The sequence below is a fragment of the Brassica napus genome, chromosome C8 (genome assembly GCF_020379485.1).
Source record: "Brassica napus cultivar Da-Ae chromosome C8, Da-Ae, whole genome shotgun sequence".
NCBI lineage: Eukaryota > Viridiplantae > Streptophyta > Magnoliopsida > Brassicales > Brassicaceae > Brassica > Brassica napus.
The window spans coordinates 6160434-6173509 of NC_063451.1; the positions used below are offsets into that span (position 1 = coordinate 6160434).

Genomic DNA, 13076 nt, shown 5'->3' on the forward strand with positions numbered 1-13076 from the left:
TGAATAGGAGGAGTATCAGGAGCCATCTATTGCATCATTTCGTCTGGTAACAAGTAAGTTAAATCCATAACCTCTCTGTTCATGTCTAGGTTGTAATCTTCTTGAGCCATTTCATCAAGTTCGGCATGTGTAGAACCATCACTCAAAAAGAACATTCTTGCCCCCTTGATATTATCCACCACAAAATCCCAAGAATTCTCTCTTAAAAACCATTATCCATAGACTACAGGTAACTGACGAATCATCTGCAAAAAAAAAAAAAATAGATTAAAACACATTAGCAAACATAGAACATCAGATTAATAAACAAAAATAGTCGCAGAAGACTTCATAAGAAGTCTTCTGTAAGTCTTCTCATGGAAGACTTTTTAAAAGCATTATTAAACATGAATGTTTGTAACCTCATAATTATCACCAATTAAGTTATGAATTATATTCAGGAGTCCCAATATTGACTAATAAACATGAATTAACAAGAAAATATTAAAAATTCATTTTAAGTTAGGAGAAAATTGAAGTTTAATAAAGATTTACATAGAAGACTGCGGAAGACGTCTTAAGAAGTCTTCCGGGAGAAGACTTCTTAGGAAATCTTCCATTTAGGTCATTTTTGCAATTGCAAATTTACGAAGGACGACTTCTAAAGAAGTCTACTCTACAAAAGATGTCTTGAGAAGTCTACTTTTGAATTTGAAATTTTTTGAAAATCCCAGAGAAGACCTCTCGGATGAACATGATAATTTTGCAATTGACCAAAGTTTGTCAGAAATTGGACTTTTTATAGAAAACTTCCCTGGAAGTCTTCTCTAGGGAAACTTCTATATAAGTCTTCTCAAAATCTTCCAGAAGTCTTCTCAGTGTCGCATGAAGTCTACTGGGTTACTTTTTCAACTGACTATATTTGACTTTTCCAGAGAAGACTTCTCTAGAAGTCGGAAGACTTCTCTAGAAGTCGGAAGATTTCTCTCCCAGCCAAAGGTTTGACCAAAACCGGGAATAAAATTTAAGAAGGCTTCCAAAGAACCCACACAGACTTCTTTCGACAGTGAGAAGACTTTCAGAAGACTTATTTAAAAGTTTTCTCCAGGAAGACTTCCCGAGAAGTCTTCTATTAAAAAGTCAAATTTCTGACAAAATTCTGTCAATTGCAAAACTAACCTATGTATCCGAGAAGATTTCCCGAGAAGTCTTCTCTGGGATTTTCGGAAAGTTTTTGTTAACAAAGGAAAATTAGAAGACTTCGAGGGAAGTCTTCTGTTAAAAACACACAAAAGTTCAATTGCAAACTAACCTAAGCATTGACCAGAAGAATTCTATAGAAGTCTTCTCGACGAAGAGAAGTCTTCTTCGCGAACAGATCTGAAAAAAAATAACTATTTCATACCTTTAAGTCGTGAGATGACGTGCGTGGTTTCTAAAATCACTTAGAACTTCACCACAATAGCTACCAACTCGTTAATGACCAAAAATCATGATCTTTGATGTCTCTATGAACCTTGCACAATTTGAAATCGAAATCTTCAGTTTTCTTGATGAATTTGGAGAGATAGTGAAAGAGATGTGATTTTTGTGCATAAGAAATGAGATAGAATGAGAAAAGTTTGAAACTTTAGTGCATTAACATTTTCAAAATGGTTGTTCATGGTGGTTGGTGTATTGATGACAATGACAATATTGTAAATACTTGATGAAGATGAGGATGATAAAGTAAAAGACACATTTTCGGAAAAAAAAAGTTAATGGCATTTTTGTGAATAAATTGAACTTCTAGGATGAATAGGGCTAGAGAAAGTCTCAAAAAAAGCATAGGTCATTTTTGTGTTTGACCACAAATTTTAGGTCAATTTGTAAAAAAGCCTCTTATTTAAAGCAATCACTGTATTTTCCTTATTTATTAAGTCGTTTCCTAAATTAAATCTCTTTTATTCTCCTTCAAAAATTTGGTAAGAATAATTTAGGAAAACTAATTTACCGTTGTTTCCATACGAAAATACTTTCATATATACAGAAGTTAAAAAGTACCACTATAAACAAAAAAAAAAAACATTGACAATTGTGAAGTGTTGAACTTATTGATTTTTGGGAAAATTGCCAAAACAGAATAAAAAAACAGAATGGTTGTCCCTATGGTATAAATTCAATCTAAAGTTGTCCCTATAGTATAACTTTCTTCATAATACCTAAACTAACCTTAAACTAATCCCAAATTGTATTTAAAAAATATGGAAATCAATTTGTAAAAATGGTTGCCGAATAAAAAAGAAAAACAAAGGGAAAATTGGAAAATGGATTAAAACCATTCTGTTTTTTTTTCCCGTAACCCTAATAAAGAAAACAATCTCTCCGCCTCTCTCTACGGCGACGACGAAGGCGATTCTGTCTTCTCCGGTGAAATCAACGGCGACTGCAGACGCCACCGGTGGAACCCGTTTCTTTTCCCCTACCGGTGGAACCCTTTGTCTTCTCCTACATATTGAAGGTAAACACCAACGTTCTCCATCCAATTTCAATCATAAAGTTTGTTTCTTTCTCCTTCTTGTTCTAATACTTTTCTCTGGATCTCTGGATATCTCGACAAACAAAGGCGATTTCGGAACTTCTCTTGGTCATTGGTGAAATCGAGTTTGTCTTCAACCTCCCCGCCTCTCTATTTCTCCGACATTGCTAGCGCATAAGGTATGTTCTCAATACTTCATATGTCAAGTGGTTTGAGTTCTTCATTCGGGTTTGAAGCTAGCATTTCTCTCTTTCTTTATCCGGTTCTTTATTGCATTTCTCTGTGTTTGAGTTCTTCATTTGGGTTACTCTTTTTATATTCGTTTCTTAGGATTTTAAGTGTTGTTAACTGATTATATGAACAGATTTCGATTGTGAATTGGCTTACTTTGATTAACTGATTTCGTTTGTGAATTGATTTCGTTTATCATGGGCTGGTTTATTGATTGTGAATTGGCTTACTTTGATTAACAGATTTCTTGTGTTTGTCTCTGCTTCAATCAATTTCAGTCTTTAACTAGAATCAATTTTTTTTGTCTTTTCTAGATATGGAGTTAGAGCTACCTAAGCGAGTGTATGCAGAGGGTTTAGAACCTCAGGTGAAGAAGATCAATAACTGCTGCCGCATGGAACTTATCAGAGATCTGAAGAAAGCTATGCCTGCGGAGTACGATGATGTCAAGATAGATCCTGTTTTCAAACATATCATGGCGATTGCGGAAAATAACCTCAAGTTTTCGGGGAAATTGGTGGATAGCTTCTTGTGTAAGCAGCTGATTACCTCGAAGATGCATGAGAAGTGGTTTATATTTGCAAGGAAGCCTCTCCGGTTTTCGCTTCAGGAGTACCACACTGTGACAGGCCTCAAGATCTCGCGGGAAAGTAGCTGTGACGTAATTAAATGGAAAAGTGATGGCGGATTTTGGAGTGAACTACTAAGGACAGGTGGTAAGATCACCTTGCAGTCGATCAAAAAGGTGCATCTACAAGAAGTTCACAGCTGGTCTCGGCGTGATAGGATGAGGTTGATCTACTTGTGTGTGATAATGGGTGTGGTGATGGGGAGAGATGAGAAGGTGAACATCCCTCATATGTACATCAAGCTGGTGATGGATCTCGAGAAGCTTCGGAACTTCCATTGGGGTCTTCACTCCTACGACTTCTTACTGAGTTCCATTGAGAAGGTTAGGAAGAAGTTGGGTAAGAAGAACAGCTACATTTTCGAGGGGTTCTCCTATGCGTTCCAGATTTGGATTATGGAAGCAATTCCGGATTTTGGAGAAATATGTGGCAGCAAAGTCTCGGACAGTTTCTGCGGTCCAAGGTGTGGAAATTGGAAAGGAGTTGCAAAAGTTTCTTATGAAGACATCATTCAACTTGAGGAATCGTTTACTGAGAAGGTATGAATATTTATTGTATTCTTTTATATGGCTGTTGCATATTTTTTAAAGCTTATAATGTAATAATTGTTTTGTAGGGAGATTTGTTCTCGGTAATTTCAGTAAGTGGCAATGGTGATGTGTTGAGGGATGCTGATTATACAAGGAAGGATGAGATGGAAGATGAGCGTGTGGAGCTTCTTCTCGATAGGATTAAAAAGAACTTTGATTGGAGCAACACAGAATGGCCAGTTATAGAGGATGAAGAGACTGAGATGGAGGAAGCCGATACAGAGTCAGAAGCTGATAAGAGTGTGGATGCTACTGATATTGCAGCAGATGTGGAGACATCTTCGGTCCATGTTGCTGGAAGAGGCAAGAGAAAGATTCAGGATGAAGGAGCCGAGTCAAGAAAGAAGAAGTTGTTGTGTAAGCGAACAGCAGAAAAAAAACAGAGTATTGATCAAGAAACTAAGAGTTTCATTGAGGGTTTGGTCCACTCATCTATCAGTTCCTTGGGCGATATACTCAGAGCGCAAATGGCGAGTATGGAGAGCATGTTCAAAGAGAGGATCGGCAACATGGAGATCGAGGTTTCACAGCTCAGGGAAGCAATCAGTTTGAGGGCAGAAGGAAGCGTTCCTAAGAGCAAAACCGATGAAGCTGCGCCTAAGACCAAAACCGCTCAAGCTCCTGCAAAGAAAAAGGTCAATCAAGCTCAAGCTCAAGCTCCAGCAAAGGAAAAGGTACTTCCTAAAAGAAAGTGTAGAACTTGATGTTCTTGTATCTAGGATGCCGCGTAAGGGTGCTGGAACTAGTCTTTTGGAGTTAGGTTGTTTTTGGAACTAAACATTTTCACAGTGTAATATTATGTAAAACTTTCGGATATTGTAATAGGTTTATAAATGTGTAATATGCTTGAATGTTTGTGTAATGATAACTCCATGAATGTAATGCTTTCTTTGTGTTTTGATTGAAAGACTTCTTACATATATTTTTTTTTGGTTTTAATGAATAGGATTGGTTAAAGAATGGTATAGAAACTAACGAGTTTGATTTTGGATTGAGCACACAAGAATTAAGGGAATTGTCCCAAGATACATATGTTGATGGGTTTGATCTTTCTCAAGTGAAAGTCGAAAACTCAAAACCCTTCAACATGTCCCCACCGAAGTTAAATGATGAGGAAATAGATCGAGCCGGAGAAGCCTCAGCAGATGCGGCATTGGTGTATCTTCGTAAAGAGGATTGGGAAAAAGTTAGCACTTGGTTAATTAAATCCAAGTAAGTAAATTCTCATTTTTATATCATGTGTTTTTAAAATTTAATCAAACCATATCATTGTTTTGAACTTTTATCATTGTTTTGGTTACAGACCTCTACGGATTGGACCTTCATTGTTAGATGCTGAGATTGGTACTCGTCTTATGGATAGAACCGAGTGGCTTCACAACTCGGTAAAACCTTTATACTTTTAGCTTTCATGTGTGTTTTCCATACATGGTGTGTGTTAACATCATCGTAATATGCAGGAGATTGACGCCATGATGTACGTATACAGGGAGAGAACATCTCTGAAACGATGGAAACTTCACCGTGTCGCCTTCATGTCTGTTGTCTTCAGCAACATGATTAAAAAGGAGTATGAGAGTTTCAAGGCGGGTATAAGAAAATACAAGCTTCATGATTTGCTAGTGCAGTACGGCAAAGGGGTCCTTCCACCACATGGACAGACACAAGAGATATGGAATGTAGATGTGGATCGACTGTATGTCCCTGTTCATGTTAGCGGGAATCATTGGATCGCATTGTGTATCAGTTTCGTGACGAGGAGCATTGATGTGTTTGATTGCTCGGGCAGAAAAAGGTACAAGGAATTGGATGGGTTCGCAAATCTTGTTCCTCGTATTGTCAAGGCAGTTCAGCCACCGAGTTACCAGAAGGACTTTACGTTCGCTGCATATACGGTTCACTATGTCCCCATGGGTAAGCTGAATAAAAGTGCATGTGATTGTGGTGTCTATACAATAAAGTTCATCGAGTGCCACTCGCTTGGATTGAAGTTGTCGATGGTGAATGATGGTAACATCAAAGAAGCTCGCCACAGAATTTTGTGGGATCTATGGGAAGCGGCAAACGACCCGGAATTGGTTGAGAGGATGTCAAATTATGAACCTCCAGAGTGTCTCACTTCAACCGTAGAAGAGATTCTGTGAGAATCGATTTTTAAATGTAACTAGTTCGGCTTTTATTCTAACTTTTAGGATAAAAATGCTTAATCTAATGTGTGTTTTATTAGGAACATGAATGCTTAATCCCTCTAATGAATTGCTTTTGGGTTTATTATTCTAAGTTTTTGACAATGTGTTTAATGAGACCCAAAAAAGTCATGTCGGCGACAACAATCAACCGTAACGAGACCCTAAACAATACCCTAAATGAGACAACGTTCGAAAACATAACGATACCCTAAACATACCCTAAACAGAAACCAGTCATTCAATCGAGAGTCTAAAAACACATAACGAGACCCTAAACATGCCCTACATAACGAGATCCTAAACATGCCCTACATAACGAAACCCTAAACATACCCTAACGAGAAACCAAAACAACATTAATCATGCATTCTAATAGCCGTTGTAGAAGAAATCAACCGATAAGAGTATATAAACGAATCAAATCCAATACACTAAACTTGGTTTCTTGTAAACTCGACTTTTGATCCAAATCAGCAATAAAACCCGACCCGAATTAGATCCACAAATAACCTAATACCCGACATATTTAAACCAAAAACCCGAGTTTTCCCCATTTTTTCAGAATTCTCTTCTCTGTCGAGAACATTTTTCTCTCTGAATCAATTTTCCTAAAACATGAATACTCCAAGGCGATATTCGTACGGGGTGCCATCTAGGTGCTGGTGTGGGAAGGGGGTTGTGATTTTCTATTCGAGAACAGATGAGAATCCTTACCGACGGTTCTATAGATGCGAAATTGGGTCACAGGTTCATGGTTTCGATTTGTTTAAGGATTCAAATACATAATAGTTATCTGTTCATATCGAAACTCTGTTTTGTTAAAGGCGTTGGTCATGGCTTTGATATCTTTTGTCTGAATCGATTTTTGATTAAGAGAGACGAACACGCTGTCCTGACTTTATTTTTCTTCTATGTAGCGAAAAAATGAAACCCATTTATTTAAGTGGGTTGATGAAGCTTTGGTTGATGAGTTTCAAAAGCTAGATGCAGAGCAAGGGAGAATAACAGAAGCAATTGAAGATCTGAAAACGAGTATGAAAGAGACAGTTGAAGAAGAAGTAAGGAAGCAAAAAAATTCCCTTGAATTAGGTTGTTTAGGAATCATTCTACTGTGTTTTGGTAAAGTCAAGAATGAATGAAACCAGTCTACTGGTTCTTAGTATTTTGCTTCAATCTCTTTTGTTCTTACAATGACTATGTCACATTTTATGGTTCTTACTATGGCTTTGTTTTGGTTCATTTTCGAGGGGTTTTCTCAAATCGAGTACAATGAAACTGAGAAAGAATGATGATGGCAATGTATAACAATGAAACTTAGAAGAATGATGCCAATGCTTAACAATGAAAATGAGAAAAAATCCAAACGAAATTTATCCAATTGAAAAGAGAACCTATAGTGTTTAGAAGAAAAAAACCGTACAAAGCAACCTGTGAAATTTATCCAAATGATGAGAATGCACTTTGAAATAAGCTCGCCTAGCTCGCCATCTACCGCCACTTGCAAACTTGAACAGAGCAACCTGTGACACAAAGAACCATACATCAAACACATAAACCAAGCTATAAAAACACATAAATTTACCGCCTATATAACCTCACCCCTTACCATTTGTGACTGACTATATTGGTACTTGACAAGTTGCTCTGTTGTGCCCACTAATACCACATCTACTACACTTCCGAGGCTGCTTTCTTCGTGATATTTGCGATGACCGAATTTTGTCTTCCGCAGTTTCATATCTGCGTTTTCTTTTTCTTCCAACTGATCTTCTTGTCTGTGGTGGTAAAACAATGACTTTCTTAACATCTTCTGGTATAGACCAAGCATCCTCAGGAACATCAATAGGATTTATGCTTTCTTCATAAGCTTCTCTCCAAGCTCCTGTAGTATACATCAAATCAGTCAATGTGTGTGGCTCTCTTCCAACATGAAAACCAGCTTTAATTGCGTGCCTACAAGGGATCTTCATAAGGGTGTACTTTCCACATGAACAAGTCCTTCTATCCAAATCAACTAAGCAGTCGAATTTATCACCTCTAACAAGCAATCGACCAGCACTGACAGGGTAAACTACAAATGTGGCGCCTTTCCCGATTCTCCTCTCTATTTTTTTCTCTACATCTTTAGTCAGAGGATGTTTATGCTTTGAAATCAGTTTCTTACGCTCATAAAACCATTGTGTTAACATTTCCCTGATACTGTCTAACAAAGGGATGACTGGATACTCTCTCGGTGAACGCAAAGCAGAGTTGATAGATTCAGCAGGATTGGTTGTCCTTATGTCGTATCTGTATCCAGGGAATTGACATCTAGCCCATTTTTGCACATCAGCTTCCCTAAGATAATCTCCAATTGCCGGACTGATATTACACACAGTAGCAAATGTCTTCTCAAACTCAGAAACTCGATAAGCCTTGGACGCCTTTGAAACCAACCCAGCAAGTCCTTTCCCATGGAAATATGTGACCACATTATTCAACAAATGATGAATACAAATCCCGTGTCTGGCTGATGGATACACGTTTTCAATTGCCTTAGCGATAGACCCATGTCTGTCTGAAATAAAAGCCAAATCATGATCATCTGCAATGACAACCTTAAGTTGTCTCATAAACCATTCCCAAGAACGCTCATTCTCTGAGTCGACTATTCCAAACGCAATAGGATACAAATTTGAATTTCCGTCTAAAGCCGTAGCAACCAGTAAAACTCCTTTGTATTTATTCTTCAAAAAGGTCCCATCGATCACAATAACCCGCCTCATGACTCTGTTAAATCCTCTTATCGATTGCCCAAATGCAATAAATAGGTAACGAAAGTTCTCATTTCCGTCAATCTCATAGGATGTGTGTGTACCTGGATTAGCCTCTCTCAGCATGTGCAAGTATTTTGGTATTTTCCCATAACTTCTCTCTGGAATACCTCTAACTGCACTGATCGCATATTCACGCGCATCCCATGCTAAAGATTTTGATATCTCGCATCCATGATCACTACGCATAATCTGTATGATATCATTACATTTCGGCCCTTCCTTGACGCCTACATACTTATGCATAATCAGACTGCCTATTGTTTTTGCTGAAGCAGTCTTACCCGCTTTGGTTTTGCTTGAAGGTGCGCATGTATGTTTACCGACATACTTCTTGATCATGAAATATGATGAATCCTTCAGACACTCTGCTCGAACACCCCAATTGCATGCATTATCTGCACATCTAACATACCAAAGTTGTCTATCCGTTTTGATAACCTGGTAGTCAAAGTTATGCTTCATTGCACACATCTCGAAAGTCGCCTTCAACAAAGTTTTGTTCTCAAAAAATTGTCCGACCTTAACAACATGGAGCAGAGAAAACTTTGACATTTTATGTATGTTCTCTTTTTCAGAGATCATGGTATCAGCATCATAGTCCCCATCCTCATCAACTGCGACTCCTTTCCGCTTTTCATTCTTCTTATTCCCCTGCCTCTCAGCATACACAGGAGCTGATTCGTCCCCATTGTCAAACGAGTTTCCTTTCTCTTCATGAGTACATGGATCAGCTGGCGGTTTGTTAAGATCAAAGGCTTCTTTATTCGGATTCTCAGCCTTGGCTTTACATGTTACACACAATCGAGTAGAAGCACTCTTTTGAACAAATCGAACAAAATTATGAAGCTGACGATCGTTTGCAATGATCACAGGTGGACATCCTGAAGTATTGATCAACTCAGCAGGTAGATAACTTAACTCCAAATCGGCTATGATTTCTTCTTCCATACCAAAATCCTCCAAAATCATCCTTTTTAATTCATCTAAAGTACAATTTGATTCCACTAACAATAGCCTACCCCCTTTGCCATCAGCCTCAAAAATCCATCCCGTAGTTGCACCTAATTCCCAAAGACCACATGTTGTATAGATATGCATCTAATCTAGAACAAAAGTTTCTGAAAATCAAAAGAGAAACTATGAAAAAATCATAGATTCATGAAGAAGAAAGGCAAAATCATTTTTTTAAAAAAAAATTGACAAAGAAAATCGAGCAGAACCATTTTAGGAAGTTAGAATATTTTTAGAATATTTTGTTAACTGACTTTCCTTTATTTTCGCCAAAAACAGGTGATTTTATTAGTAGAAGACACCTTCTACAATGCGTAGAACCATGAAAATAATAAGGAATGTAATTTCTACCTTCTTTAGACGTTTGTGTAGTTTTCAGATTTCACGTTCGATAAATGTTAGAATACTTGTTAAAAGTAGAAACTGCATTTTTCAGAAACGTAGATATCTTTACAATTAGTAGAATTCGCATTCCCCATATTTAGATATTGAATCAAAAGTAGATTTTACGTTCCAAAACAAGTAGATGTACGTGTTTATTCTGGATTTTGCATTCTACTAACCCAATTTCCGTAGAAGACGATTTCTACTTTTAGTAGAACGTAAATTGGAAATTTTATTTATTAAGTTTTTGAAAAAATAAAAAATATGTCCTTCTGTATATTGGTGTTCCATTAATAGTTTATATTTTTAATAATTTTTTTGATTCATAAAACTATTTATTTTATTAAGTTTCAGAAATAAAAGGGTAAAAGAGAGATAAAATGGACAAAGTTGAATTTATACCATAGGGACAACCATTCTGTTTTTTTATTCTGTTTTGGCAATTTTCCCTTGATTTTTTCGACTCAAATCTTGTTTTATAAATGTATTTTCATATAGATTTAAATCATATCTAAACACATAATATTGATAAATACAAAATCAGAATAAACTATACAAATAAACTATTACTCCCTCCGTGTACAAATATATGATGCTTTAGTGTTTTTGGGAAAATTGCCAAAACGGAACAAAAATTTAGGATGGTTGTCCCCTTAGTATAATACCATCACTAAGTTGTCATTATAGTATAATATTTTTCATAATGCCAAAACTAACCTTTCATTAGTCAAATTAAACATATATTAAAACCATTTTTAAAAGTTTAATGTAAAAAGATAAAAATAAAATGTTTTAGAAAGGCAAAAGAAATGTAAAAACAATTAAAAAATAGAACAAAAGACACATAAGTACGTAACCAAATATTCCTACTAACCCTAATCTTCTTCCATATCAAAATCCTCCACAGCCATTCTTTTAAAATCTTCTAATGTAGAACTTGATTCCCATAACAGTAGCCTACCCTTTTGTTATCAGCCGAAAAAACTCATCTCGTGGTTTCACCAAATTTCCAAACACCACATGGTGTATAGATATGCATCATAGAAAAAGAGTTTGTGAAAATCACAAGACAAACTCTGGAGAAATCATAGATTGAAGAAGAAGAAAAGGAAAAATCATTTTTTTTTTATATTTTGGCAAAGCAAATCGATCAAAACACGTTTTAGGAAATTAGAATATTTTTAGAATATTTTTTCTTAACAGAAACTTCCTTAATTTTCGAGCTTATCCGTAGAAGGCACCTTCTACAATGAGTAGAACCATGACAAAAATCTTGAATGCAATTTCTACCTCATGTAGACGTACGTGTTGTATTTAGATTTCGCATTCCCGAAATTTTAGAATACTTCATAAAAGTAGAAATTGCATTTGAGAGAAAAGTAGATATCTTTACAATTAGTAGAATTCGCATTCCCCATATTTAGAATTTTAATTAAAAGTAGATTTTTCGTTCTTAAAAAAGTAGATGGACTTATTTATTCTGGAATTCGTTTTCTACTAACTCATTTTTCGTAGAATACGAATTCTACTTTTAGTAGAACAAAATTTAAAAATTTTATTTATCAAGTTTTTCAACCAAAAATATATACGTGTTTGTGTATATCGGTGTTTTATTAATTATTTATATTTTTATTAATTTTTGTGATTCATAAAACTATTTATTTCATTAAATTTTGGAAAGTGAAAGGGTAAAAGGGAGACAAGATGGACAAAATTAGTTTTATACCAAAGGGACAACCATGCTAAATTTTTGTTCCGTTTTGGCAATTTTCCCGTAGTTTTTTTCCTTGTAAGAAATTGTACTAAGGGTATGAATGGTGACCAGGGAACGGCGAAGAATAATGCATTCTCTAACGTTCCTAAAAAAAAAATTACCATTCACAAGGAATAATAATTCTCTCTTATTCCCTTTCATTCCTTTTTTGTAGAGAATTAAAGAACAAAATTATTCCTTGTTAAATTTGATAAGAAACAACCATTCCTTTTCATTTCTACTATTTTATTCCCGTATATTCATTTTCTATTCGTTCCTCTTTTTTTCCGGATGGTCACCAGTCAGACCCCAGATGTTTTCTTGTACAATGTGCAGCAATAAAAGTTTAAATTTAAATTATATTTAAAAATAAATTTTGTTAATGTTTTAATTTTTTTTTAAAAACAATATTTTAAAATAAATACAAATTTAGTTAAACATAAAATTAAGATAAAATAAATAATTTAATTTACTAAAAATTATATTTAATTTATATTTTAAATAATAATTAAGAAATATGTTTATTTATTTATTTTGGTTAATATATATTAAATTAAATTGTATAAATTAAAATAAAATTGATATAATGTTTTTTATAATAATGAAAATATAAAACTAAACAAAATTTCTAAAATTTGTAGATATCAGAAAGAAATAAATTTATTAAATTTATTAAAAATTTAATTTTTTTTTAAAAAATATTGTATGACATTTCAAAATCTTTTTAATAATAAAAAATATATGATTATAAAAATATACTTAAATAATATTTCAAAATTTCAAAATATTTCATATTTCTATTATCATATTATTTAATGACATATTTAAATAGATTTATTTTAGTTACGATTTATGAGTTATTACCATATTATCAAAAATTACCAAAAATTAAAATTAACATTAAATGTAGAATGTCATATCACATTTAACAATAAACCATGTCATCAATTCTAATATGCCATGTCACATATTTTTG

At 34.8% G+C, this 13076-nt stretch overlaps 3 protein-coding genes across 4 annotated transcripts; 2 read left to right on the top strand and 1 right to left on the bottom strand.

Moving 5' to 3' along the window:
- The first annotated feature begins 2092 nt into the window (after positions 1-2092).
- On the top strand, positions 2093-4865 carry LOC106433891. 2 transcript variants are annotated; one of them, XM_013874732.3, is made up of 4 exons: positions 2093-2479; positions 2585-2676; positions 3043-3896; positions 3974-4865. In XM_013874732.3, the coding sequence occupies exons 3-4, from the start codon at positions 3045-3047 to the stop codon at positions 4649-4651; spliced, it is 1530 nt and encodes a 509-aa protein (XP_013730186.1). In that variant the 5' UTR covers positions 2093-2479; positions 2585-2676; positions 3043-3044; the 3' UTR covers positions 4652-4865. The 2 variants fall into 2 exon arrangements, with proteins under 2 accessions (XP_013730186.1, XP_048622030.1); XM_048766073.1 differs by having other exon boundaries at positions 2093-2676.
- Positions 4866-4938: 73 nt separating this feature from the next.
- LOC106427511 lies at positions 4939-6221 on the top strand. The gene is made up of 3 exons (XM_013868243.3): positions 4939-5159; positions 5251-5332; positions 5408-6221. Exons 1-3 carry the CDS (start codon positions 5035-5037, stop codon positions 6089-6091), a joined length of 891 nt encoding a protein of 296 aa, XP_013723697.1. The 5' UTR covers positions 4939-5034; the 3' UTR covers positions 6092-6221.
- A 1267-nt stretch (positions 6222-7488) lies between these two features.
- On the bottom strand, positions 7489-12372 carry LOC125591596. The gene is made up of 2 exons (XM_048766072.1): positions 7743-12372; positions 7489-7656 (listed from the first exon to the last, which is right to left on the bottom strand). The coding sequence occupies exon 1, from the start codon at positions 10048-10050 to the stop codon at positions 7756-7758; it is 2295 nt and encodes a 764-aa protein (XP_048622029.1). The 5' UTR covers positions 10051-12372; the 3' UTR covers positions 7489-7656; positions 7743-7755.
- Positions 12373-13076: the final 704 nt, after the last annotated feature.

Excerpts from the sequence above, each read along its gene's own strand:
- LOC125591596 (XM_048766072.1), bottom strand. The coding sequence starts at position 10,050 with ATGCATATCTATACAACATGTGGTCTTTGGGAATTAGGTGCAACTACG.
- LOC106427511 (XM_013868243.3), top strand. The coding sequence starts at position 5,035 with ATGTCCCCACCGAAGTTAAATGATGAGGAAATAGATCGAGCCGGAGAA. Across the intron at positions 5,160-5,250 it reads ACTTGGTTAATTAAATCCAA|ACCTCTACGGATTGGACCTT; the intron begins GTAAGTAAATTC and ends TTTTGGTTACAG. Across the intron at positions 5,333-5,407 it reads CCGAGTGGCTTCACAACTCG|GAGATTGACGCCATGATGTA; the intron begins GTAAAACCTTTA and ends CGTAATATGCAG.
- LOC106433891 (XM_048766073.1), top strand. The coding sequence starts at position 3,045 with ATGGAGTTAGAGCTACCTAAGCGAGTGTATGCAGAGGGTTTAGAACCT. Across the intron at positions 3,897-3,973 it reads AGGAATCGTTTACTGAGAAG|GGAGATTTGTTCTCGGTAAT; the intron begins GTATGAATATTT and ends ATTGTTTTGTAG.